General features: G+C 38.4%; 2 protein-coding genes across 2 annotated transcripts in view; both read left to right on the top strand.

Moving 5' to 3' along the window:
* Positions 1–11760, top strand: part of LOC127363447 (uncharacterized) — a 38628-nt gene extending 26868 nt beyond the window's left edge. Inside the window, exons 4-8 of the mRNA XM_051399883.1 lie at positions 7005–7118; positions 7266–7281; positions 7374–7465; positions 7591–7647; positions 11189–11760. Of these exons, the coding sequence (XP_051255843.1) occupies positions 7005–7118; positions 7266–7281; positions 7374–7465; positions 7591–7647; positions 11189–11685 (776 nt within the window). The 3' untranslated portion in view covers positions 11686–11760. The remainder of the gene's footprint in view (positions 1–7004; positions 7119–7265; positions 7282–7373; positions 7466–7590; positions 7648–11188) is intronic.
* A 3416-nt stretch (positions 11761–15176) lies between these two features.
* The window catches only part of LOC127363445 (obscurin-like), a 116455-nt gene continuing 104245 nt past the window's right edge, over positions 15177–27386 (top strand). The window contains exons 1-3 of the mRNA XM_051399880.1: positions 15177–15268; positions 15891–15923; positions 27027–27302. Coding sequence (XP_051255840.1) covers positions 15232–15268; positions 15891–15923; positions 27027–27302 — 346 coding nt within the window. The 5' untranslated portion in view covers positions 15177–15231. The remainder of the gene's footprint in view (positions 15269–15890; positions 15924–27026; positions 27303–27386) is intronic.

Here is a 27386-nt window from a genome sequence, read left to right as displayed (position 1 = left end):
AAGTTCTTTTTTTTTCCTAAATTCAACGCCAAGCCACAGAAACGTCATTAAATGAAGAGTCGTGACAATTATTACACATCATCAGCAACATCTGAAAGGTCTTCTGACCAAACTTCAGCTGGATCTGATCTATCTACTTGGAGTAATACATGAAAGTATAAAACATTTACTGTTTCCAGTAGTTCATAGTGAGACTCTTATCAGACAGATTGTTTGTTCTATGTTATATTGTTTGTTTTTATTTTAGATTATTTATTTATTTATTCATTCATTTGTTTTTTAAAATGTGGGAGGAAACCGAAGCTTTTAGGGGAAAACCCACGCCAACACGGTGAGCACTCTGTACTCCTCACAGCAAAAGGGGTTCAAAGGCTGGAAGTGAACCTTCACCTTATAGCTGCAAGGCCACAGTGTTACACTGAGGCACCTGTGTGGCCCTATAGCACCTGATGTCCCATGTTGCGATCCACTAGACGATTCTTCTCTTAACTAAGATCTTTTTTTTTCATTATGGTTAAAATGTGGGCGAACCGAAGCCCCTCTAAGTAAACCCTGTGTCATCCCAGTTAGTACGTGTGTCCGGTCCCTATGGCACCCGATGTCGCGATCCACCAGACAATTCTTCTCTTAACTGAGATACTTTTTTTTCATTATAGTTTAAAATGTGGGCGAACCGAAGCCCCTCGGAGTAAACCCTGTGTGATCCCAGTTAGTACGTGTGTCCAGTCCCTATGATACCTGGTGTCCCATGTCGCGATCCACCAGACAATTCTTCTCTTAACTGAGATACTTTTTTTTCATTATAGTTTAAAATGTGGGTGAACCGAAGCCCCTCGGAGTAAACCCTGTGTCATCCCAGTTAGTACGCGTGTCCGGTCAAAGATTACTCTTTGCGTCCGATGCAAGCAGCAAATGGCTTGGCCACAGTCTTGAAGAGACGTGAAAAGAATCTGTTCACGCCGGTCTTCTTCTGTGGCGTCACCAGATGCTTCTTTAGTGTCTCAGTAATACATCTGTAAACAGATGCATCCTGGGACAGCAGGCACATCTTCAAGATCTTGTCGTTGCCTGTCAGCTTGCACAACTCCTTGTGCACCGCCTTGGCGACCTTCTTAATGTGATGACCGCTTGGGTTCACAGCGACCTTGGAGCCTCCGATCTGTTTGCAGAGCATCTCCACGAGAAACTTGTTGAAGGCCTCAGTGTCATTCAGAGTCACATGAATGTGCGGAGGTATCGGACTTGCCATAATTTTACGAACCAGTGCAATGACCATAAGCCTGCAGCTGGTATCGTCCCACTGATGGGTTGCTGGTGCTGCGGTCTCAACTGCAGCTTCAGCCCTGACCGATGACTGAACGGGGGTGGAAGGTGATTCTACGTTAACCACCAGGGTGTCACCAGCCTTAGCTTTCATCGGTGACTTAACGGATTGAACACGGGTGGAAGGTGATTCTACGTTAACCACCAGGGTGTCACCAGCCTTAGCTTTCATCTGTGACTTAATGGATTGAACGCGAGTGGAAGGTGATTCTACGTTAACTACCAGGGTGTCACCAGTCTTAGCTTTCATTGGTGTCTTAACGGATTGAACACGGGTGGAAGGTGATTCTACGTTAACCACCAGGGTGTCGCCAGTCTTAGCTTTCATCGGTGTCTTAACGGATTGAACGCGGGTGGAAGGTGATTCTACGTTAACCACCAGGGTGTCACCAGCCTTAGCTTTCATCGGTGTCTTAACGGATTGAACACGGGTGGAAGGTGATTCTACGTTAACCACCAGGGTGTCACCATTCTTAGCTTTCATCGGTGTCTTAACGGATTTAACGTGGGTGGAAGGTGATTCTACGTTAACCACCAGGGTGTCACCAGTCTTAGCTTTCATCGGTGTCTTAACGGATTGATCGCGGGTGGAAGGTGATTCTACGTTAACCACCAGGGTGTCACCAGTCTTAGCTTTCATTGGTGACTTAATGGATTGAACGGGGGTGGGAGGTGTCGTGCAGCAACTTCCTACAGGTGTCGCGCCGCAACTTCCCACGACTGAGGGGGTCTCAGCAGGCGACGTGTGACAGATCACCTCCCTGATTTTTTCACGACGAGACTTGCGTGGTCCCTCTTTGTTTTGTGGCGTATCAGCTGCCTGGTAAGCCATTGCCTAATCTGCCCCATAAAGCAGTCCACGTCGCCCTGTATTGTGAAGCGGAAGTCCTCCATGGGAACCTCTGGCTGTAAGTGTTGGGAAACTATATTGCCGAGCTCTATGCCAGCTGCGTTGTCTTGACCGCTTCCGACGGAATTGATTATCTCGTCAGGGGTCATGTCTTCCGTGGCCATCTTTAGATCCTCTTCATTTAATGATATGATGCTTCTAATTACCAGATCAGCCTCCTCCATCAGCTCACTCACAGAAGACGGTTCTTCTGGGGGGGCATTTATAATCACGCCTCAATTTTGCCATTAGGCCAAGTAGTGACCCCATGGCATAACGCTGAGCGTAGAATGCCTTAACTTTGGCTTCCACTGTTTTCCAGTGGGACGTCTTCTCGGGTACAGCCAGCGATTCCGGCAGTGTACCTTCTGAGTCTATTTTAAGCTCCACGATTGTCTCCCTGACAATCGCAGAGGCCAACTCCTCCACGTCCTGGGAAGATTCAGACTCAAACATCTCGCCTTCTTCCTCCGAAATGTTGACGTTATAGTGAACTGGTCTTATGGTCTTGGCCCTTTGTTGCATCAGGATTTTTACGACTTTGATTGTTTTGTCCACAAAGCTCATCTGAGACTCTGTTCCTGTCTCATCAAGAGAAGGAACAACAGGGGTGTTGCACGACTCCTCCGTTCCAATTAGTGCAATTTCCTCCACTGGCAAATGTTCTATTGTTAGGATGTCTTCCGCAACCTCCGTTGTGAGGCTTTGCTGGGCCTTCTTAATGGCGCACTTTTTAAAGATTCTGGCTGCGTGTCGGACCATTACCTGTAGTCTCAGGGTGAAGGAGTGAGAGATAAGAGGTCTGCTCCCCTCAATGACTCCACCACTTTCAGAGGTTTTAGAGAGCATATTAACTCTCTCTGTGACCTCTGTAATCACAGTGTCCGTCAGCTTTTCCGTGCTTCGGGAACTGATGTCTGGGACACCGGTGGCCTCGGATAAGGCCAGAGAGATGGAGTCCTCCAGACACCCGCGGACATCATCTTCAGATACATGGCTCTTCTGTGATCCGGCCGACCCAGAAGAGCTTTTGGAGGATTTAGGAATGTCTCCCCTCCTTCTGTTCGCGCTGTCTAAACACCCCATGTATGTGGATGAATATCGTATTAACGATATCCACACACATGTTATTAATAATCTCTTCGGTCTTCGCATCAAGTGACCCCGGATTTGAGAAGCGACCAATCTATGTTTGTCAGCTTCTCCAGACACTGTCTGATGTGTGTACGAAGACTCTCCATTGTGTCTTGATCCATCTCGTTAATATCCTTGGATTCAAAGTCCTGAAGAATCTGTGCTTCCAGTGTTTGTCTTTGTGTTCGAAGTGAGTCTGAACTGATGTTGGATTTCGATCCTATATATACATCTGCAGACAGAATGTTCGCCTTTGTATCAAAGAAACATTCTATTGTCTTTGATCTCTGACATCATGACATACCGATGACATCACAGCAAAAGATTGAAGGAATAAAAAAAACACAACATTCTGACAATAAAAATATTTAAAAATAAACAAACTTCGCTTAAACTTAATTGATTTAGTCATACACTAAACTATTTGAAATTCTGATTTATAATTAAATTAATAACTACAACTACTGTTAATAGTTTGTAATTTGAAGGATTTGGTAATGTAACTCAGTTACGTGTAATCTATTACCCCTCAAATCTGCTTACTGTTGATTGAGGACCAGTTGATTGCCTGGGGTTTGTAGATTACCGTATTTTCCGGACTATAAATCGCACTTTTTTTCATAGTTTGGCTGGTCCTGCGACTTATAGTCAGGTGCCACTTATATGTGAACATGTTTTTGAATAATAATTCCGACATGAAACGAGGAGTAGCCTAAACATTACCGTCCACAGCCCCGAGAAGGCGCTCTAGGCTTGACACAAACAAAATTTGCCCCCCAAAAGAAAGTCATTCTCTGCAGATTACAAACTGATGGTAGCAAAATATGCAGCCGAAAACAGTAAACGAGCAGCAGAAAGACAGTTTGGAGTGAGAAACTTGTGATGGACTGGCGAAAAGCAGAGGTTACTCTTACTGCAATGAAGAAAACAAAGAACCAGCACTCAGAGCCGAACGGTGTTTAGCGCCAGTACGTTAATCGCAGGCTGAAAGCAAGATGGCCAGAGCTGGAGGAACGAGTCCACAGATGGGTGCTTGAACAACGTGCTGCTGGGAGAGGCTTGTCAACATTGCAGTTACGTCTCCACGCCCTGGTAGTTGCAAAGGAGATGAATATAAATGACTTTGCAGGCGGGCCTTCTTTGTTTTACCGCTTCATGCAACATAACTGCCTCTCTGTCAGAGCACGGACAACGGACAACGGTGTGTCAGAAACTGTCAGCAGACTTCCAAGCCAAGGTTGACAGTTTTCTTGAGTTTGTTGAAAAGCAGGTAACTGAACACAACGTGTCACCGGATCATATTATCAACATGGACGAGGTCCCCCTCGCGTTTGATATCCCCATGGGCCGAAGTAATAAATAATAATAATAAATAAATGCGACTTATAGTCCGGTGCGACTTATATATGTTTTTTTTTCCTCTTCATGAGGCATTTTTTGACTGATGCGACTTACACTCCGGAGCAACTTATAGTCTGGAAAATACGGTAGTTTTTTTAAATAAAGCTTTGTTACTTACATTACTGTAATAGTAATACGAGTTTTAAACATGGTGTTCACATTCAGGAGACTAATGCGGCAGCATTAGTGCCCGAGTACCTCCTCATGAAGACTAGAGGGGAGTTATGGAGCTAGATTCTTGGTTAGGTAGCCAGATAGCGGGAAGCTCTGTTGGAGGCTGCGTCTGCCTTTTGTGCACACTGGTGGGTCCTAACACATTGCATTCCCATTCTCCTGTGTGCTTGCGAATATTGTGTAAGTATGGATGGAGTCGTAAAAGTTTTCAAGATGGAAATCATAGTTTGACCAAAATCACTGCACTGTGTTGCAATGTTTGCAGTAATCCTCAAAAATAAAAAAAGCAATACATATTTACATTATGACATTATTAATCTTAAAAGCACTGTGCTCTGTTTGATCCACTATTACATGTTGTTTTTCAGATTTTCATCCATCAGCGTCTCTCACAGTGAGTCCTGACAGAGTGCAACACTTCACCTCTGACTCTGTCTCACTGAGCTGTGAGGGAAACTCTACTGAGTGGAGAGTGAGGAGGTTGACTGAGAACAGCTACCATTCATACTGCTCCTCCTGGGGGACAATGAATGGATCCACATGCAACATAGACATTTTCTGGCAGAGTGATGCAGTGTACTGGTGTGAGTCTGGATCAGGAGACTTCAGCAACGCCGTCAACGTAACTATTCAGAGTATGGTTTCATTACATTTTCTTTTCCTTTAGAAATTATTTTAAACATCACATTATGTGTTTTAACATATATTAGAATCATGTTGTACACAGCATCTACATTGAGGAGTTCACTGATTGCTTCATCATATCAGCCTATTTTATAAACATTCAATGTTAGTTTTGATCATTATTAATTACCATATAACATAAAGTAATAGTAGTACTAACATTTAGCAGTGCATTAGTCCACAAAACAAATTACACCAACATGTTTTCCAGAAAATAAACCATTTGTCTTCTAAATTAATTTGTTAAATTTTAAAGATTATTTTACAATCAGGTATAAAATCAAAGAATCATCTTTGAATATTTTATACTGGCCACCACCAACACAATTATATGAATAATTATCAAATTAATTAATGAACACAGTTAAATACTTTTATTGTAATTTTAACCATGTACATCATTACAGTCTAAGCTTGTATCTCATTGTTTCCACAGAGAGCACAGTCACACATCTCTCCTACAGACACTGAAAACGATTTCATCATATTATTATGATGAGGATTGGATGTAGTATACAGTAGATCTATGTAGCTTTATGGGTGATCTGTACTTAAGTTTTCAGTGTAGTTTGTAGAACCTTGTAGACACCTGCTGTTTATTTGGTAAAATTATACTTTACAGACACATAAGTTGTATGTACAAAAGATAAAACATCAGACTTTATGATCACTCTGTAAAATATATCAGTGATGTGTGAATTCAACCAGCTGATCTGACTGAAACCTCATATTCTTTGACTTTTTTACAGAAACAGATACTATCCTGGTGAGCCCTGTCCATCCTGTGACTGAGGGAGATTCTGTTAGTCTGAGCTGCAGATTGAGAAGACAAACATTTGAGTCCAATGTGTTTTTCTATCGAAATGAGAAACTGATTCAAAATGATACCAGAAGGGAGCTGAATATCTCTGCAGTGTCAAAGTCAGATGAGGGTTTCTACAAGTGTCAATACTCACAACAAGTGTCAGCACAGAGTTGGATATCAATTAATGGTGAGTAGGGTTAAACATTTTCTGCATTTTCTTTCATGTAAACTGTGTTTCTGTTTGAGGAAGATTTTTCAGATGATTTCACCTTTTGGATTAACTGTTTCCTTCTGAGCTGAACAAAGTCTGCATCAGTGATTGTGATAGTCATGACTTATTGTGAATAGGTAATTTCACACTGTAGTCTGACATCTTTGTGTATATTGTACTGTAAGTGTTCAGATGGACATTGAAGCAGGGATTTTTGTTGTGTATGTGCACATGTTTTGTCTGAAGATGTATGTGTATGTTTTTTTGTTTGCTATGACTTGATGCGACATGACTCATCTTTGTTAAATCACTTTGTAAATTTAGTTCAAGAAAAGTGGTATATAAGTTTATTAACTTTTCTTATGTATTATTTATTATTATAGCAGTTCCCAGGCCTGAAAGCTCTTCCTCTCCTGTACCATTGATTGTTGGGCTGGTTTGTGGAATTGTTCTCATTATTCTTCTGCTCCTTTTGTATCGCTACAGACCGTCCAAAGGTGAGAACTTCTTCTTCCATTATAATCTAATATCTAATATGTTTTATCCTTTAATTATTCAACCAAACATATACTGCTCTCATAGAATAGCACTATTACAACGTACAAAACCAAATGATAATAACAACAAATGTTTTTTATTCACAGGTTCATGCTGTATCAGGTTGGTTGAACACTCTCTTCTCTCATTTTGAACATAACAACAATACATTACATGTTCTTATTTAAATGTATTGTATTTGCTTCATGTTGTAGGTCAAACCAGTCTGAGAGCATCAATCAGGACTTCGACACAAATCATGTGCCCAACCAGAATGAGACTCAGCCATACTCCACTCTTCTCCATGGTTAGCATTGAAACTAATCATATATATATTTGTTTATACACATTCACACCTTTAAAGACAGGTAGAAATAATCAGAGGATGTTTAATTTGTATCATATGTTTGAGAAGATGAATCTGCTCTGTAGGTGATACTTCTCTTTATGAATCAATGAGACGTCCTGAAGATACTGAAAATTCTTGCAGTAAGTAAATCTGGCTGCCACTGGGAATCAGTGGGTCCACCACTTTGGTCCAGACTGTAATATCTCATCTTGTACAGACTTCATGTCCCACAGATAATGTCTCTGAATTACTTTGCTGATCCCCTGGCTTTTTGTCTGATGCTACCATAAAGTTGATCTTTTTAGGGACCGAGCACTAAGTGCAAAGACCCTATTGTTCCTCTAGGAATTATTACTATGCCTCTGGGACTTCTACCACATATTTGGCCCCCGCAACATGCTCAAAATGCCATGAAAATTTGCACAAAATTCAAACGTAGCAAAAATACCGATATGACATTTTCACCGTCTAAGCCACGCCCCCCAGAATCAGCCCCCAAGACACGTAAGGCCCACATGTACGAAAATTTGCTACGCATGTGTATCATGATAAAAGAAGCAGGAAAGCCTCTTGGACCCATGCCCCAAAACCCACAGGAAGTCTGCAATTTCAATTTTTAATTTTCATCATTTTGTGGTCATTTTCACTTTTTGGGCTTGTATTTGAACGAACTCCTCCTAGGGAATTTATCGGATCTACTTCAAAATCGGTCAGTATAGTCAAAACATGGTGCTGAATGAACGCTGTTCAATTTGTAACTGTACGTTGAAGGTTGGTCCGTGGTGTGCCGTCAAAGTTGGCCATTTTTAAGTCCGTGGTCATTTTCAGTGAATTTTCACCTTGCATTTGAACGAACTCGTCCTAGGGAATTTCTGGGATCTGCTTCAAAATTGGTCAGTACAGTCACAGAATGGTGCTGAATGAACGCTGTTCATTTTTCCACTTTGAAGGGTGTGTCCGTGGCATGCCGTCAAAGTTGGCCATTGTGAAGTCTGTGGTCTTGTATTTGAACAAACAAACCCCTAGGGAATTTATCAGATCTGCTTCAAAACTTGACAGTACTCTTGAATAATGTTGCTGATTACAAGTTGTGCTATATATGACTGTACGTTGAAGGACGTGTCCGTGGCGTGCCGTCAAAGTTGGCCATTTTGAACGAATGTCACACTGTGATGTCATTTTTGGCATTTCACTGCTTCTATTTTAACTAACTCCTCCTACAGGTTTTATTGAATCTACTTCAAAATTGGTCAGTGCAGTCAGTTTTTTTCGTCCAACATTGTGCCCGTGGCGTGGCGTCCCGTGGCATCCAATTTCAAACCTTCGCCATGAAAGAGGGATTTGTCATAACTTCTGCGTACATGATCCGACTGCAACGAAAGTTCACATGTTCGATAAGAGTCCCGCCCTGAACACGTCTATGTGACAATATTCAGTAATAGTCAGAGCGCCACGTAGTGGCAACAGGAAGTATCACGTTTTATACTTTCATGTTCTTCTCCAGCAGGATGATCAGACCCAGCTGAATGCAAAACACATTGTTGATTATATGTGATGACTGCGGTGAGGGGGCGTGTCTGTAGCGTGGCGGGAAATGTACCGCCACAAAACACGAATTTGCTATAACTTGAGTGTACATTGTCCAATCGGCTCCAAACTTCACATGTCTGATAAAAGTCCCGCCCTGAACACGTCTATGTGATAATATTCAGTAAAAGTGAGAGTGCCACCTAGTAGCCGAAGGAAATGTCATTTTTTTTATACTTCCATGTTCTACTCCTAGTAGGATGATCAGATCAAGCTGAAATCTAGTCAGAAAATAGAAAACATGTTCTTGATGATATTTCTTGATTGTGGTGAGTTTTTGTTACAGGGCGTGGCATCAAACCTTGACGTACCGCCAGAACACACAAAGTTGCTATAACTTGAATGTAAATTGTCCAATCAGCTCCAAACTTCACATGTCTGATAAGAGTCCCGCCCTGAACACATAGTGATAGCGCCACCTAGTGGCAACAGGAAGTAAGTCCTGCGTGGCGATTTTGTGCTGATTTACGTGAGATTTTCATGTCGTGGTCCGCACGTGTTACGACGGCACGTGACGCGGCCACAGCACGCCCCGAGTTGTGTGGAGTGCGAGGTCCCGTCCATCGCTGCTTGCAGCTTTAATTTTTAAATGAAATGTTTCACTGATATTTGATTGCCATGACTTTGTACATATATTAATGGCCCCCAGAAGATACATCTCAGTGACTTTGCTGACTTTGGTATTTTTAACAGTAATTAGATGGATTCAGATTAAATTTAGTACAGACATCCATGATCCCCAGAGGATCCCAATGTGTTTGGTGATCATCTGACTTTTCATCTAACTTCATCATCAGGTCAGACAGAGCACTACCATCAGAATAGAACATGGTACATCCATATTCCTGTCTTTAATAAGATGAAACTTGGTACACAGCTTCTCCATAAATAAGTGCACAACATGTTGAAGCATGGCATCAATACCGTCACCCTGTGGCCCTTAATGAAACTCCACCATATCTCTTCAACGTGTTGTTCAATTACCACCGACTTTCAGACTTGAGATTCAGATGTGAATCTCCAGCACTTCTTGCTGTCACTCTGAGCTTCCAAGCAGCAGCATATTGAGCAAACACACACATTTCCTTCAGGAAATTAACATTTTCTAGTTAACAAATGAGAACAAGTTAACCTGTTAAGTATGCTAAGATGTTGACATCGGTATTTCGCCCAAAGTGCCGCTGTACCTGCAGCATCACAGGTCTTCTACTCTGAATGACATAGAAGTTAGCCATTGTTCATTAAGTGTCTGAAAGACTGAAGACTAAAACTTGAAATAAGATGTATTTGTCTTGAAACTAATGTCATCCATCTTTAGATCAAGTCAGACTATTTGTTATAAATGCTGCACGAGTTAAGGAAACTGATTACGGGTGATTGACATAAAATCCTCTAAAATATGTGTATTTCAAATGCAGTCTAATTCATGGATGCTTCGATTGAACATAAACAACATTTGAAAACAACGTGAGTAATCCAAATAATAACAATAAACAGAAAATCATTTTGAGATGTTTTAGCCTGAAGTGCCAAAAAGTATTGATTTTTTTCTGATTATGTTAACAGGGAAGCAACATGAACCAGAGGAGAGCTCTGTTTACTCTGATGGGAAGATAGGAACTCCTGTCATGCTCAGAGTTTGTATTGAAATCATCACACAGGAGGTCATTATGGGTCAGCATGCAGTTCAATTGATTTCAGTCACCTTGGGTAGTTACTACATACTACCACTAGGTGTCAGAAAAGTTTAAAGTTTTAAAGCCAGCTTTACATCTCCACCAAATCCATCACCTCCGCCACTCTCTCCAACCGCCTCCCTGACATTAAATCCTGGATGCACACCAACTTCCTTAAACTTAACTGCAACAAAACAGACATGATCATCATCGGTCCCAAATCCATCACTAAAACCATTCACAGTTTCTCCCTCATTGTCGACACCTCCACCCTGTCTCCATCTCTTCACAGTCCTCGGAGTCATCTTTGACAATAACCTCTCCTTTGAACATCACATAAACCAAATAACCAGAACTGCCTTTTTTCACCTCAAAAACATAGCCCGACTCCGCCCATCACTCTCTTTCTCCGCTGCAGAAACCGCCATCCACGCCTTCATAACCTCCAGAATCGATTATTGCAACAACATCCTCTACGGCACACCATCCAAAACCTTAAATAAACTCGAGTACATTCAGAACTCTGCTGCTCGTCTGCTCGTCTGCTCATCCACACCCCCACCCGTGATCACATTAACCCCTGTCCTCCAGAACCTCCACTGGCTCCCGGTCCCACAACGAATTCAATTCAAAATCCTCCTCCTCACACACAAAGCCCTCCATAACCAGGCCCCTTCATACCTCACTGACCTGCTCCATCGCCACAATCCATCCCGTAGCCTCCGCTCATCCGATGCAAACCTTCTGACCCCACCACCCTGGACCAAGCACCGAACCTGGGGCAACAGAGCCTTCTCTGTAGCTGCCCCCTCCCTCTGGAACTCTCTCCCCAAACAAATCCGTGACTGCACCGATCTTCCAGCGTTCAAATCATTGACAAAAACTCACCTTTTTAAAATTGCTTTTAATGTTTAGCTTAGTCCAATGTGTTTTTAGTGTTTTTACCATTTTATTTAGTTTTTGCTGTTTTTATGTTATCTTTATGTAAACTGTCTTTGAGTATCCAGAAAAGCGCTTATAAATAAAATGTATTATTATTATTATTATTTAATTTGAAAAATGTTACACATATAAATGTCCTTTTAGACTTTAAGATTAACTGTTTCATATTTGATTGTTATTGTTGGTTCTGTGTCATTTGTTTCCAATATATTTCCATCTCACAGATATGACATGAAACTAAATTGTTTTTGTCTTATTGGTTTTACTCTCTCATCATACAAACTGCATCATGCATTATATTGTACTAGTGTGTACTTTTGTGCTACATGTTACTGCACAGTTGTGAAGAAACACAAGGGCATCGTGTGTTTTTGTTGTTGGCTCCCAGGTCTGTAAAGAGATCTTTATGGACAAAGACAAAAGGTTAACATTTATTAGCAGATTATATAAAAGCATATCATATGGATTTATTTCTTTAAGTACTTTAAGGAGAAAGCACAAGACGGCTGAGGCATTTTTCAATTTAGTATTTATGCACTGTATTATATATTTTTTGTTTTCAATTTTTTTGCCAGAAACGTTTAACGTAATAATGCAAGCTGTTTAAACAGTTTGATACAGTATAATTGAGCTTATTTACCATTGTTTGTATTTTAAATTTCCACATTTGTGGACAATATTAGATTATTGTCATTGTTATGGTTGTTGTTAATATCATTATTGCATCCACAATCAGATTTTCTCTCTTTTCTCTTCTTAACATAGAAACCTTGAGCAGGTTCTCTGTTTCTAGGTTCTGAGGCAAAAGAGGGAAATCAGATCTGAAGGGTGGAAATATATATTCTTGGGGGAGTGGTTTAAAGAGGAGAGGCAGTGATTCTGGTGGGGAGGAGACTTGTGATTTAACATTATTATTATTATTATTATTATTATTATTATTATAACTATTATTCATATGAACTGCTATTTAACAGCATTTTTTTACATACATGTTTTCCTCTGTCTTTTTACAAATGTATTTATAGCTACTGTAAGTAAATTATTTTCACCTGAATATGTTTTATATTTCTTATTTTTTAATAATTCAGTACATCATTAAACTATTTTTTTCAACAGTTTTCAATTGTTTTAGTTTTTTTGACACATGGGCAGCACTATTAAGAGGCTAAATACCAAAAAATTATCACTGAAAAATCACTCGCTTCACTGATCTGAGTTTAGTAGCAGAGCTGCCATTCAGTGCCCACACATTGTTATTCATTGTTACTAATTTGGCTGCCATCCTATTTTTTATTTTGAACTCTTCATATTCTTTGACTTTGTCACAACTAAACATATTATCTTGATTTGCTCCATTCCCAGGGTTCAGTTCCTGGTAGCGACGTGTTCAAACTAAACAACTGACTTAGTGTTCACATCCCAGCTCTGCACTAATGATTGGAACTGGTTGGTCTTTGCACATGCACTGTGAGGTGATGGCATCAAAATACAGCTTTCTACATACTCAGACATGCAGTACTAAAAATGTGGGAATTTCACATATTCAATATTCTGGCCTTCTGTCTGTTGTCTGCTCATGATGTTTCAAATTGAGAAATATTCATCACCCACTTCCTCATATTATTTTTGTATTCAAAACATTGTGTTAGAGGAATTGTGTTTTATTTGCAATGAGAAAGGCTAGGCTAGGATATTTAACTGGTTTGGGTCAGCAGGCTCTAATTGTCAAAGAATCAGGGCAGAGGAGTTTTATTGCATGAATTGCAGTGGACAGACATATACATGTCCATACCAAGGTGACTATGTGGGTGACTAAGTTTGTGTGGTCTACAACAACAACATGTATGATGAATAATTTCAATTAGAGCCTGAGTAATATATTGGTATAGGCCTATCACAGACATATACGTATCAGTGTTTATGTTATCCATTATGCGGTATAACTATATAACGATTTTTTACGGTATATAATAACAAAATATATTTATATAATTTATATTATATGATAAAAAATGTGGCAAACTATTGGTGTAACTGCAAAGTTTGTCCAGCAGAGTGGGCTGTGATTTCCAATACTGTGGCAAGCAGCATGGAGTAAGAGAGAAGCAACGTCAGCAAGAATTGGTTGACAATGTATATGTTAAGTTATTTAACATATTAAAGAATCATAGAACAAATTATCTATGTAGAGGCAACAACAACAAGGCTACTGTGAAGCTATAGTGAAATTCACAGAATATTCTTCCTTTTATTTCATGTTCAGCTGAAATAAAGTTTGTTCAGCTTTAAAAAAACACTCTGCTGTGTTACTGCCTGTCGCTGTTCAAGGTGCTGATCCTCAGACCTCCAGTAATGTTCAAACTGTTCTGGGTAATAAAACCTGTTGTGTCTCAAATTAAGAAGTGTCTATCTGTTTACAGCACAGTTTTAAAAGGGACAATGAAACCAGGTATTATACTTTGTATTCCTTGGACTTTTCACCCAACAGAGACAGAGAAAATATTTTCATTCTTCAGCTTAAATCAAAAAGTCACATTAAGTTTAACTCTTAATTTTCATTTATTGTTGCTCACTTTTGTTTTTATATTTTTGCCTTAATTGTTTTCGATTTTGCTTTGTGAAGCTCTGGGCTGCACAAAGATGCTTTATAAATAAAGTTGAGTTGGTTAGTCTTGGTTTCAGGTTTGGCCACAACTTCACCCAGAGGAAGTGACTGAGCTTGGGCGAAGATGAATTGATGTCATGAGAACCAAAGGAAATGTTTGTCTCTGAGAATTCATCATCTTGAAGATGATCAAGAGAAATGGGAGGCACCGAAACAAAATGTCATAGGAAAAGGTCTGGATACTTTTGTCAATGTGACATTTTTGTTTTTTGTCTTCAACACATTTGCAAAAACAAAATCTAAAATCCTGTTTTCACTTTGTCATTAGGGGGACATTCAGTGTAGATTGATGAGAGAAAAATAATTTTGACTGATTCTGGCATAAGGCTGCAACAAAATGTGAAAAAGGTGAAGGTGTCTGAATTCTGTATAGAATATACATACAACATACGTAACCATACACTAATCTTATTGCAATATAGAGACTGTGGATGCAAGAACAGTTGGCAAATAAAACAATAAATTAAAAAATAAAATGTCAGTTAGAATATGGTGTGATATGATTGAATTCAACTTTGAAAGATTTGCAATAATTACTTATTGTTCATTATTTTTTTTATTTGATATTTTTTTAGGGACCAGAAAGAACCTTTGCACAGACAAGCAGGCAGGTAGTGGGCAGGAGGTGTGAACACGTCAAATGTGGTTAAAGCCACTGCCGTTTGAGTTTTGTGCAAAAGGGAAGGAAGAACAGACATGAGGCTGTACTCATGAGGAGACTTTGGAGAAAAGTTCTGCTCACATAACTTTTGTTTAATGTAACTTCTCTTTCTCTCTCTGCTTTATTATTGCAAAGTAGAAACATTTCTCAGAAGCAGAGCAGCAGAGCGACAGTGTCGGTGCTGGATGTGAAGATGGGGCACACTTTGCTCTGTGTGCTGGGGTTACTCTGTGAGTACATCAGTGACTTTTTTATTTTGTTACTTACGGAGGCAGACGTTTCTCATCATGGTAGTTTTGTCTTGGCCACTGATTTGGTTTGGTTTAGAGTATGTGGTCTAAGGCAGTGGTTCTCAAACCTTTTTGGTTTCAAGGACTGACAAATTGATACAAATCAAGCCGCAGACAATTATTTTTATTTTTATTTGCGATCCCCATCTGATAAGATTTGGTTATTCCATAATTCTCTATACTGTAGATTGGCAGATTAACAGTGAAGAGTGTGAAACCAACAGATGAGTCATTATTTTACAGTCTCTCATTGGCCTAACTTCACATCAATGAAATAATGATGAAATTAGAATATTCCCCATTTTTCTGATAACTGTCTGTGGAACACCCCCGGCTTGAGAACCACTGGTCTAAGTTATTGTACCTCTCGATTTAAATGTATTGCTTATTTTATTTTATATATTTCATTTAAAAAAAGTAATTTTCTTTATTTGTATCCTACCTCTTTAATAACTCACAGAATATCATCACAGAAATGTTTGATACTGTTAATTGACTGAACAATAGCTGGATTTTAAATGCCAATTAATATGGTCTGATGAAGTTTTAATCTTTATTTTAGTGCTGAATACACTCCCCTACGGACATGCTGAAGGTGACCAATTGTTTTTTTCCCAGTTTTTTAAAGAATATTTATTCATTCATTATTTATCTTCTATTTATCACCTGCTGTTTCACTCTTGTTCACTTCCGTCTTTTGCATTTGTGTTCTTTCATATACGTATCATTTTACTCAATGATATCAAATTATAAAATGATTAGATTACCACCACAACAGCTGCCTACGGTGTGGCAGAAATCCATTGTCAGAAGAAAAAAAGAACCCTAATGAAGAAATTATGTTGGCCCAGTGCCTCTACTTCTCTGAGAAAAGTTTTAAAAATATATTATATTCTTCGTCATGGTGACAATGGGCTATTTGTTTGATCTCTGTATTTGTGTACAGACATAATTGTAATCACAAATATCTGTAATCAGGTAAGAATTGTGTGTAATCCCCATTAAATAACTTTGCAGAATGTTTTACTGTAGCCGAGATGGATTTTCTTGTTTTATTCTAGATTTTAAATAGTAGGGATGGCTTCTGTATTGTTTTGTTTGATATATTTCAATGATGAAAGATGAATATATTTCCTCTATTAGTTTCCTTTTTGTTAACCCAGCATCAGACCAAACCCTGCCCACACACACACACACACACACACACACACACACACACACACTGGTCTACCAGGGTAGGGTCATGTTTTAGCAGTAATAAATACGCAATGTGCAGTTACACTTTCAAAATAAAGCTAGCTGAGTTTGCAGTTTGGTTTAGGCAACAAAATCTACTTGGTTGGGTTTAGGAAAATATCATATCTGACTAAATCAATGTGGACTTTTGGTTTCACTCAGGGTTCTAACAGCAGTCTCTTGGGTGATAGTCTGTGTGTCTTTTCACTTCTGAGTGAGACAAACTGTGAGACTGATACGGTATCCTTTAGTGGATCTGCAGTTCTACATGCTTTGGTGTGAGAGTTTCTGAGTGTTCTGAATTAAAAAGTTATACAATGCTACTACTAATACAGTAGTTGTTAATCTAAGGAAGTTGAGGTGGCTCATAGCACATCTTTTTCTCTAGATTTACAGGGTTATTGATGACAAATTAAATAAATCTTTATTTGATTAAGATTTTAGTTGCATAACCTTAAAATCTTAACGTTATATAACTAACAGGTTCTAACTTGTTCCTCGGATTTAAACTGTTTGTGAATTTTCAGTAACCAGCCTAATCTAGACGATCTTGATATTAGACAAGCTTACTAAATGCCTCCTGTGGAAGGCTACCCATATTTTGGAATTTGGTAGAGTGCTGTGACTCTCTTTGAGCCCTTTTATCCCTTCAGCATCTGCTGTTAACACTGCTTGGCACTTTGACCCTTGAGCTGACCTCTGACCTTTGAGTACTTTGAACTGTAAATGTTGAGTTGTATTTTGTTCTTTTTTTGTTCTTGGTTTGTTTTTAATCCTGTTTGTTTCCTAACTGGACATTTCTGATGTCAACAGTTCCCAACAGGGCCAGTTTGACCGTTCAACCTAACTGGCCTCAGATATTCAGTGGTGAGACGATCACTCTAAGATGTGAGATCGATGGAGGTGGAGACACTCAGTGGACGTATGAATGGAAACCAGACAAATTAAACTCACAGTCTCCAACAAAAAGTGAATACAGGATTATCAGTGCTACTGTGTCCCACAGTGGAGTATACAGGTGTAAGGGTAGAAATGACTCATATTCCTCAACAGAGTGGAGTGATGTCATCAGATTGAAGGTATCACGTAAGTCTGTTTTTCACATGGAAAATTACATGCTTTTATGCTTTTATCCATACAAATAAAGCCACAGGAAACATTTATCCCTCTAACAATAATAATGAAGTCGCTTACAGAACAGAAGTAAGGAATTGTGTTCCTTGGTGTGAAAACAGAATAACTTTAGAGAAACCAGCATACATTGTACTGTTCAATTCTAATGATTCACAGGTAAGGACAGAGAACTACACAGTTAAAGTCCAAGTGATTAAAAAGCGCACTGAATCTGTGCTGAACTCACCAACAGGACACCTTTTTACCTACTAGCTGTGAACATTTTTATATGGTAACCATGCATCACATGATCACCATAGCTATTCTGTGTCCACTGAAAAACTGCACTAATAATACATCAACAGCAACTAGTTAGCTTTGTGGTAACGACTGTATTATTGATGAAGGAGTGTCATGTGACGCACGCACAGTTTATAATGATTTATTGTTCAAAGAGTATGGTTATTTATAAGTCTGTTATGGTGAATATTTTTATGTTTATGTTATGAAGCAACAACATTTTTCTGAGGGAAATTCTTCAAGTTATTTACCTGTTTTTGTTTTTTCTCTAAACTGAACAGCAAATAAACCTAAGACCACACTGACAGCACACAATACCATCATACCAGTAGGGGGCACTGTGACACTGACCTGTTATGTCTGGGGCTCTTTTGACTGGAAATACTACTGGTTCAAACGTACATCAGACTCTTCTGAAGCTCAGCTCATAAGGGATGGTGTACCAGACAGAGTTATCAGTGTCTCACAAGGAGGTCTCTACCACTGCAGAGGAGGAAGAGGTGATCCACTGTTCTTCGCAGAGAACAGCAATAAAGTCACCATTCAGGCAACTGGTGAGTTTAGTTATTTCTTCTGGAATAAAAGAATATGCATTATTAAAATCTGTGATCAGTAGTAAAGAAAATACTCATTTTGGTACAGTAGCAAAAAAGAACATAAATTAAAAATGATCATGTGTCTGGAGCTGAACAGGTGGACTGTCAGAAGGAGGGTGGAGCTTTGTTTGTGGTCCCTCTTCCCCAGTGACTGAAAAAGAAAATAGAATCTGTAATATTTGTCAGAAGTGCCTACTTAATTATGAAAAAAACAGAACATTAGTCAACAGTAACTGTAATATTCCTATCATTCCTATCTTTTTCTGGACTTTAACATGTGTGGCATAGTTTAATGAATTACAATAATAAATACTGTACTACTTAAAATACCACATTTTTAATATCACTTCACAAAAATGTCCTTTAATAAGATATTCCAATAGTAAATTTTGATTATTCTCTGTTGTATTTACACCTCATGGTGTGTTTTTTGAGAAATTTGGAGTGATGCAAATGAGTGTTCAGAAGAAAATGACAAAAATGGAAGGTAGAGTGAACACACACAGCCGAAAAACTGTTGAGATTTCTCTAGATTTACAGGGTTAGTGATGACAGATTGTGCTGGAAGGTAAAAATAAATGTTACTGATGCCAAATCACAATTTTCTTAACAAATTATTAGGATTGTAAGTTCCATAAACTTTAAATCCTAATGTTGAGTAAAACTTTGCTGATTTGTTAATAGACAATTTATTGAAACCATTTGTTATTAACCACTAGACATAAAGCACAACACTTACGCCAAAATGTTTTTCCATATTGCTGGGGTCAAACAGTCAAGTCTCTGTACTAAATGTATCCGGTGGGAGACTGTTGTGATCGCTACTGTGAGCTCATGTATTCCTTCAGCAGTTGCTACGATTAATACTGTTTGACACTTTAGTGACCTTGTGAGTAGTGTCTGTTAAACAATTTGCAACATTAGAATGGTTGTGCTTTAACGGTGGAGATGTTGATATGATTTTTTAAATGTTTAATATAAAGATTATAGCAGAAAATGATTGCATTATATCTGGTTAGTTTTTAATCCTGTTTGTATTTGATGTCAACAGTTTCCAACAGGGCCAGTTTGACCCTTCAGCCCAACTGGCCTCAGATATTCAGTAGTGAGACGATCACTTTCAGATGTGAAATCCAGGGAGGAGGAGACACTCAGTGGACGTATGAATGGAAAACACCCAGCTCAGAAAAACCTTCAAATCAAAATGAACACAGCATTCGGTCTGCTACTGTATCCCACAGTGGAGAGTACAGCTGTAAGGGCAGAATGAAACATGCTCAACAGTCTTCAACAGAGTGGAGTGATCCCATCAAATTGACAGTATTTGACAGTAAGTCTCATCATATTTATTTTAATATTATACAGTTCACTAAATGGTTGTTTGGTTGATATATGTGTATGTGTATGTACTGATTGTACAGGATGCATTTGATCCACTATTGATACATGTTTACATTCTGAAAAATCACTTTCCAACAGAACCTCAGCTCACTGTGTCTCCATTATGGCTGAGTCCTGGAGACTCTGTAACTCTGAACTGTGAGGTTGAACATCCATCTGCAGGATGGAGGTTCTACTGGTATAAGGCTGTTCCTGATCTATCATCCAACTACAGCTATGAGCTGCTACCTGGCAGCAGCAATGGGACTGAACAGGATTCCTACATCGTACATGGACAGATACACACAGCAGGATATATGTGCAGAGCTGGAAGAGGAGATCCAGTGTATTACTCTCAGGACAGTAAACCTATGTTTGTCTGGTCTGGAGGTCAGTTTGTTTCTGTCTGTCCTCTCAAGAAGCAGATGTTGTTTTATCACCTCGGCTCATCTATTTTTAAGTACCTTGAAAACTAACACCTTTGTTGACAAAAAATTGGCTGTGTATGTTCATGCTCCCCAATAGAAGTAATGCATTGACTGTGGTAACACTTTAACTTTATCATGAAAAACGTAAAAAGAGAGATATGAGACGTTGACTGAAACTCTTTCAATGAGTACTTTTACTTTGGATACTTGCAGAACATGTTGCAGTTAAAGGCAGGACGTTTCCCACTTTACAGACGAGCAGTGTTGTTAGTTTGTTGTATTATCATTTAAATAGTTTCAGATATTCAGATTTAATTTATAGTTTAACCAAAACGCTGCACCTTTGTTGCAATGTTTGCACTAATCCTCAGCAATAAAAGCAACTGAATATTTGCATTATGACATTATTAATCTTAAGACCACTGTCTCTGTTTGATCCATTATTACATGTTGTTTTTCAGATTTTCATCCATCAGCGTCTCTCACAGTGAGTCCTGACAGAGTGCAACACATCACCTCTGACTCTGTCTCAGTGAACTGTGAGGGAAACTCTACTGAGTGGAGACTGAGGAGGTTTACTGAGAACAGCTACCAGTCATACTGCTTCTATAGGGGGAAAGTGACTAGATCCACATGCAACATAGACAGTTCTCAGCAGAGTGATGCAGTGTACTGGTGTGAGTCTGGATCAGGAGAGTTCAGCAACGCCGTCAACATCACTATACAGAGTATGGTTTCATTACATTTTCTTTTTCTTTTAGAAATTATTTTAAACATCCCATTATGTGTTTCAGCACAAGATGTTATGTACATCTGCATTGTGGAGTACAGTACACTGGGCTCTGGTACATGGTATCTTAAGCGATCGTAAGGGACTAACAGTAAGCAAAATAGTTGTTACTATTTTCTGTAGATTTAACCAAAAATGGTTTAGCCTGTTTTATGATATTTCAACATTAGTCTTCATCATTATTCAATAGCAACTTTGTACGCAAAACAAGTTACAACAAAACTTTTGCCAGAAATGTCACCTGTGTTTGGCAGTATTTTGTTACATTTTGTTTTCTTTGAACATTAACTCAAAAAGCTCAATATTTATGTCATTGAACTGTTCCAAAAGATTATTTTGATCAAATTCAATGTACAATCAGTTAGAAAATCAGAAGTCATTCTCACAGCAGTATAATTCAGTCAGGTGCTGGTCATACACAAGTAATGCCAAACCGCACGGCAAAAAACTCAGCTCTGGACCAACTTCAAACTGCTTGGTATTTATTAAAACAATTTTAATATTTTACATTTGAAGTTTGTCCACATTTGAGCATGTGGCAACAGCTTTTTCTATTTTTCATAAAAGCAAACAAACAAAAAATACCACTTTGATATTGTCACTTTGTAAACTAAATATCTAAATAGCTGCATATTGAAAGGCAAACAAATGAGTCCAATGTGTTTTTCTATCGAAATGAGAAACTCACTCAAAATGATATCAGAAGGGAGCTGAATATCTCTGCAGTGTCAAAGTCAGATGAGGGGTTTCTACAAGTGTGAATGCTCAAAACAAGTGTCAGCACAGAGATGTCAGTTAATGGTGAGTAAGATTAAAACAATATTTGCATTGCTATAATAACAGTTATTATTTATTATTATTGCAGTGTCCAGGCCAGAAAGCGCTTCATTTCCTATGTCGTCAATTGTTAGGTTGGTTTGTGGAATCATACTCATCATTCTTCTGCTCCTTTTGTGTTACTACAGACCGTTCAAAGGTGAGACCTTCTTCTATCATAATGTGATATCTAACATTCTATATTACACATTTTATCCATAGAATAGCACTATCACAAAGTACAATACCAAACCATTTAACAACAAATATATATTTCACAGGTTCATGCTGTATCAGGTTGGTTGAACACTCTCTTCTCTCATTTTGAACATAACAACAATACATTCCATGTTCTTATTTAAATGTGTTGTATTTGCTTCATGTTGTAGATCAAACCAGTCTGAGAGCGTCAATCAGGACTCCGATACAAATCATGTGGTCAACCAGAATGAGGCTCAATGTGATATGTACTCCACTCTTCTCCATGGTAAACATTTAAGCTAATCATATACATGTTATTTGCATTCACACATTTAAAGACACATTTAGAAAATAATCAGAGTATGTTAGATTAGTATCATATGTTTAAAAAGGTTTAATCTGCTCTGTAGGTGATACTTCTCTCTATGAATCAATCACACACCCTGAAGACACTGAAAACGGTACAGTTCATTCTTTTTTATTAACAATGTCAAAAAAATATTTTCCTTGCAGTAAGCAAATCTGGCTACCAAGTCAGGATGCCCAGCTACCAGAAGTCTTAAAAGAGGATGAAATTACTTAAAATCTTATTATTAGTATTCCTTTTTCTAGATAACAAAACTTCACACTGGCCATGTCCATACAGAGCTTTTACCAACCAAGTTTTAAAACCGCAATCTTCAAGTTGGAAGATGTGCTAACTATTGAGCCACCATCCCAAGAGACTACTGGTGTTGTGGCTCTAACCACAGCAATGTTGATCAGTGGGTTCACCACTTTGATCCAGACTGTAATATAACTGTACTTGTACAGATATTCATATCACAGGATGTTTACTTACTCAAATTGATTAATGTGACCTTGGCTTTATTTCCACTGCTCTGTAGGTGATGATTGTATCTATGAATCAATCAAAGGCTCTGAAGACACTGATAAAGGTACAGTATACAGTGGCAGCCGCTGGGAATCAGTGGGTCCACCACTTTCGTCCAGACTAAAATATAACTGTACTTTACAGACATTCATATCATATTACTTAGTATCATGCAGTTAAATTGATTAATTTAAATTTGGCTTTATTTCCACTGCTCTGTAGGTGATGATTGTCTCCTTGAATCAATCAAAGGCCCTGAAGACACTGAAAATGGTACAGTACACCACTTTGGTCCAGACTGTAATATGTCATCCACTGTTTTGTACAGACGATATGTACAACAATATGTACAACAATAAACAAAATAATTAGATAACATTAGGGCAAACATTTGTATAGACATCCATGAAACCCAGGGGATGAATCCCAATTTGAATTTATTATTCATTTACATTAGTTGAAATTGACATAAAACAACTAGAAAAAAATACATTTTGCAGGCCAAATTATATTATATTTTCATGCCATGTTATATCATGTCATGCGACGGCACGAGAAGGATGGAGGGTTCAAAATGGTCCCTGGGTTGACAGTTTGAGATCCCTGATTCAGGGGACAGATAATGAGGGATATAAAATCATCTAACCGTAAAATATTTGTATTTCAAATGCAGAAGAATTCCAGGATGTCACATATCCTTCGACTGAACTTAAAAACATTTGAAAACAAGGTGAGTACTCCAAATAATTGCAATAAGTAGTCAATATTTTTGAGATGTTTTGGCCTGAAGTAGCAAGAAGTATTGATATTTTTTCTGATTATCTCAACAGGGAAGCAACATGAACCAGAGGAGAGCTCTGTTTACTCTGATGTGAAGATAGGAACTGCTGTCATGCTGAGAGTTTGTAGTGAGATAATCACACAGGAGGTCATTATGGGTCAGCATGCAGTTCAATTAATGTCAGTCACTAACTACTGCATACTACCACTAGGGTAGTCATGATGTCACCACTCGTTAACAGCAGGCTTTCTCACATACATCATCGATTATTATCTCTGCTTTGCACTTTATTTAATTTCCATTTAATGTCCTATTGTACATTCTGCAGAGTATATAAGCTCACTTTTTTTCTATGCGTAAACACATTAGCTCTGGTGTGAATGTGGTGATGACTAATTCTTGCTACACATCTTTATGTCTAAAGAGGAACTGGAGGTTGTTTATTTTTTACCCATACTGATAAGCATCGGCCTTTCTTGTTTCTTCCCACACTTTAGTTGCAAAATAATCTCTATAGCACATTGGAACAAAACACATGGAGCGGTTTATTTCAGTATTTTGTTCATTTGATTTGATTTCCCCTTTATGCATTTTATATCTGACCTCTGTTGTAGATTAATATCTGATGAGAACTTACTGGCAATCTTTTTAAATGTGCCAAATTAAATTATGAATTTTGATTCTGGGCACACCACTGGGCCCATCTCACTGCCTAAATGCATAATGTGTAATGAGTTCTGTATGCATAATATGTTTTTATGTAATATTTTACATCAGGTACTATGTATGTATGTTGATTTTCTATCTGTTTTGAGAGAATAGAAGAACAAATGCATAGACAGCCAGCCAAATGCCTTTGACTATCTGTGACCCCATCTCGTCGCCCCTTTGTAAACTTTCTGGGAGCGCCACTGGACAGAACAGGTTGAGGCTAGCTGGCTAGCATGCTAACTAGATGATATAGATAATACAGCACCCACGTAAACACAGGGAAAACATGCAGTCCACACAGAAAGGCTCTGCCTTTGATAATGCTATATGACTGCCCTCAGTGTGACCTTATCTATGTGGAGGCTTTTGAATAACAACAAGGTAACTGTAAACTGTAAATTTCAGCTCTGGTGGATCTTTGAAAACATTCCAACGTGTTACTGTCGCTGTCCAAGGTGCTGATCCTGAGCCCTTCAGGAATGTTGAAGCTGTCCTGGGTAATCGCGCCTGTTGTGTCTAATAAAGTTCCTACCTGTCTACAGCACAGTTTTAAAAGGGACATCCACAGGTTATACTCACTTAGTAATCCATGGGGAATTGCAGAGATCATCCCAGCACAGAATCCTTATATGACCACTTTTCACTATGTGAGCTCGCTCTGTATTTTTAAAAGGGGGTTAACAATCCAATCCGGCTTTTAATTTGGAGTAATATTACAGTTCAGTATTCCTTATATTGACTTTTTTTTTTTTTTACGTTGTATTGTTTTCATTGCATTAAGTTTTAGTCTTGCAAAATTGTATTCATTGATTGTTTTTATTTTTGGTCTGTTGTATCAGTGTTGCTATGTGAAGCACTGGGCTGTATGAAAGGTGCTATACAAATAAAGCTGAGTGGGAAAAATACTGGTTTCAAGTTTGGCCATCACTTTACCAACAGGAAGTGACTGAGCTCGAGTGCAACTGAAATAGTCTCATGAACAGAGGTGCGTGTAGAAAGGAGCCAGAGCACATTGTCTCTGAGGAAGCACCCAAACTAAATTTCATAGAGAAAAGGTATGAATAATAATAATAATAATACAAACATTTTTATCATAAGGCTACAACTTTCTGAATGCACTCTTTGTACTACCGGCACTGATACACGTACAGTTGGAATAGAAACATGCACAAATTAACAATACAATGTTAGTGTATTGTGTGATATGAGTAAATTCAATGTTCTTCATGCATTTGTAATAATTACTCTTATTTATTTAGTTATTTATTATGTTAATGACATTTTTTGGGACCAGAAAACCTTTGTGCAGTCGACACAAACATGTATCTAGTCAGTGGGCAGGAAGTGTGAACATGTCAATGTGGTCAAAACCACTGCAGTTTGAGTTTTGTGTAAAAGGGAAAGAAGAACAGACAGGCTATACCCAGAAGGAGGAGTTGATGAAAAAGTTCTATGAAATGTAACTTCTCTCTCTCTCTCTGCTTTATTATTGCAAAGTAGAAACATTTCCTCAGAAGCAGAGCAGCAGAGCGACAGTGTCGGTGCTGGATGTGAAGATGGGGCACACTTTGCTCTGTGTGCTGGGGTTATTCTGTAAGTACATCAGTGACTTTCTAATTTTGTGACTTTCAGAGGCAGACTGAGTTTTTTGTCAACATGTTAGTTTTCTAGGAATGATCTATGTTTCTGATTTGGTTTGGTTTAGAGTGGAGGACTGTGTTAAATACACTACTTTGCACACATATTTGCACAATGCATGTACAGTACAGATTTGCAGATTAACAGTGAAGAGTGTCAAACCTATGAATGCAATAGTTCCATACCTTACTTACTCACAGAATATCATCACAGAAATGTTTGATACTGCTGATTAAACAATAGTTGCTAGTGTTGAAACTGCAGCGGGATTTTAAATGTCTTTTATTATTGTCTGATGAAGTTTTAATCCTTATTTTAGTGCTGAATACACTCGGACATGCTGAAGGTGACCAATTGTTTTAGTTTTTTTCTGTTTTAAAAAATGTTTATTAATTTATTATTCATCTCCTATTTATCTTGATCACTTCCTCCTTTCTCATTTGTCTTCTTTCATAAATGTATCATTTTACATTTAACTACAAACCTCCTCAACAGCGTCAATGCTCCTTTGCAAAGATTCTAAACTCTATTACTCTATTTGTATGTATGTATGAACCTCAACACACATTATCTATCGTCTATTTGCTGTCGTGTATGTGTTGTCAAAATGTTGATGTTTCTTGCATGTTCTGTCTATTTGGATGTGTTGTCTTAAGCTACAGTGTGTTTTCTCTCTGCCATCACTCAAGCAGCTGCAGACGTTTAGGATCCTTTATGTCTGATTATGTACATAAACATGTGCAACTTAAGTATTTCCATTGTGTTATAAATAATTTTTTAATGCATATCCATTACAGTAAATTCCTTGTTTTATTGTTTCTCTAAACTAAACAGCAGATAAACGTCAGGTCACACTGACAGCAGATAAGACAATCATACCACCAGGGGGCAGTGTGACACTGACATGCTCTGTGGAGAATCCTGCTGGCTTCAAATATCAATGGTTCAGACAGACGTCAGACACTTCTGCAAAAACTTCTCTTCAGACTGAAAACTTTGATGACTCACACACAGTTATCACACATGGAGGCAGATACACCTGCAGAGGATGGAGAAGGGAACCAGAAGTCCTCACACCTGAAAGTGATCCAGTCACCATTCAGGAAACTGGTGAGTTTATTAATCTGCTTAATAAATTAATAAATGATGTTAGCCCAGTACCTCTTGAAAAAAAAAAAATTCTTATTATGGTGA

The sequence above is a fragment of the Dicentrarchus labrax genome, unplaced genomic scaffold (assembly GCF_905237075.1).
Source record: "Dicentrarchus labrax unplaced genomic scaffold, dlabrax2021, whole genome shotgun sequence".
Classification (NCBI taxonomy): domain Eukaryota; kingdom Metazoa; phylum Chordata; class Actinopteri; family Moronidae; genus Dicentrarchus; species Dicentrarchus labrax.
The sequence above is the reverse complement of the archived record's forward strand: the minus strand, read 5'-3'. Positions and strand labels throughout refer to the sequence as shown.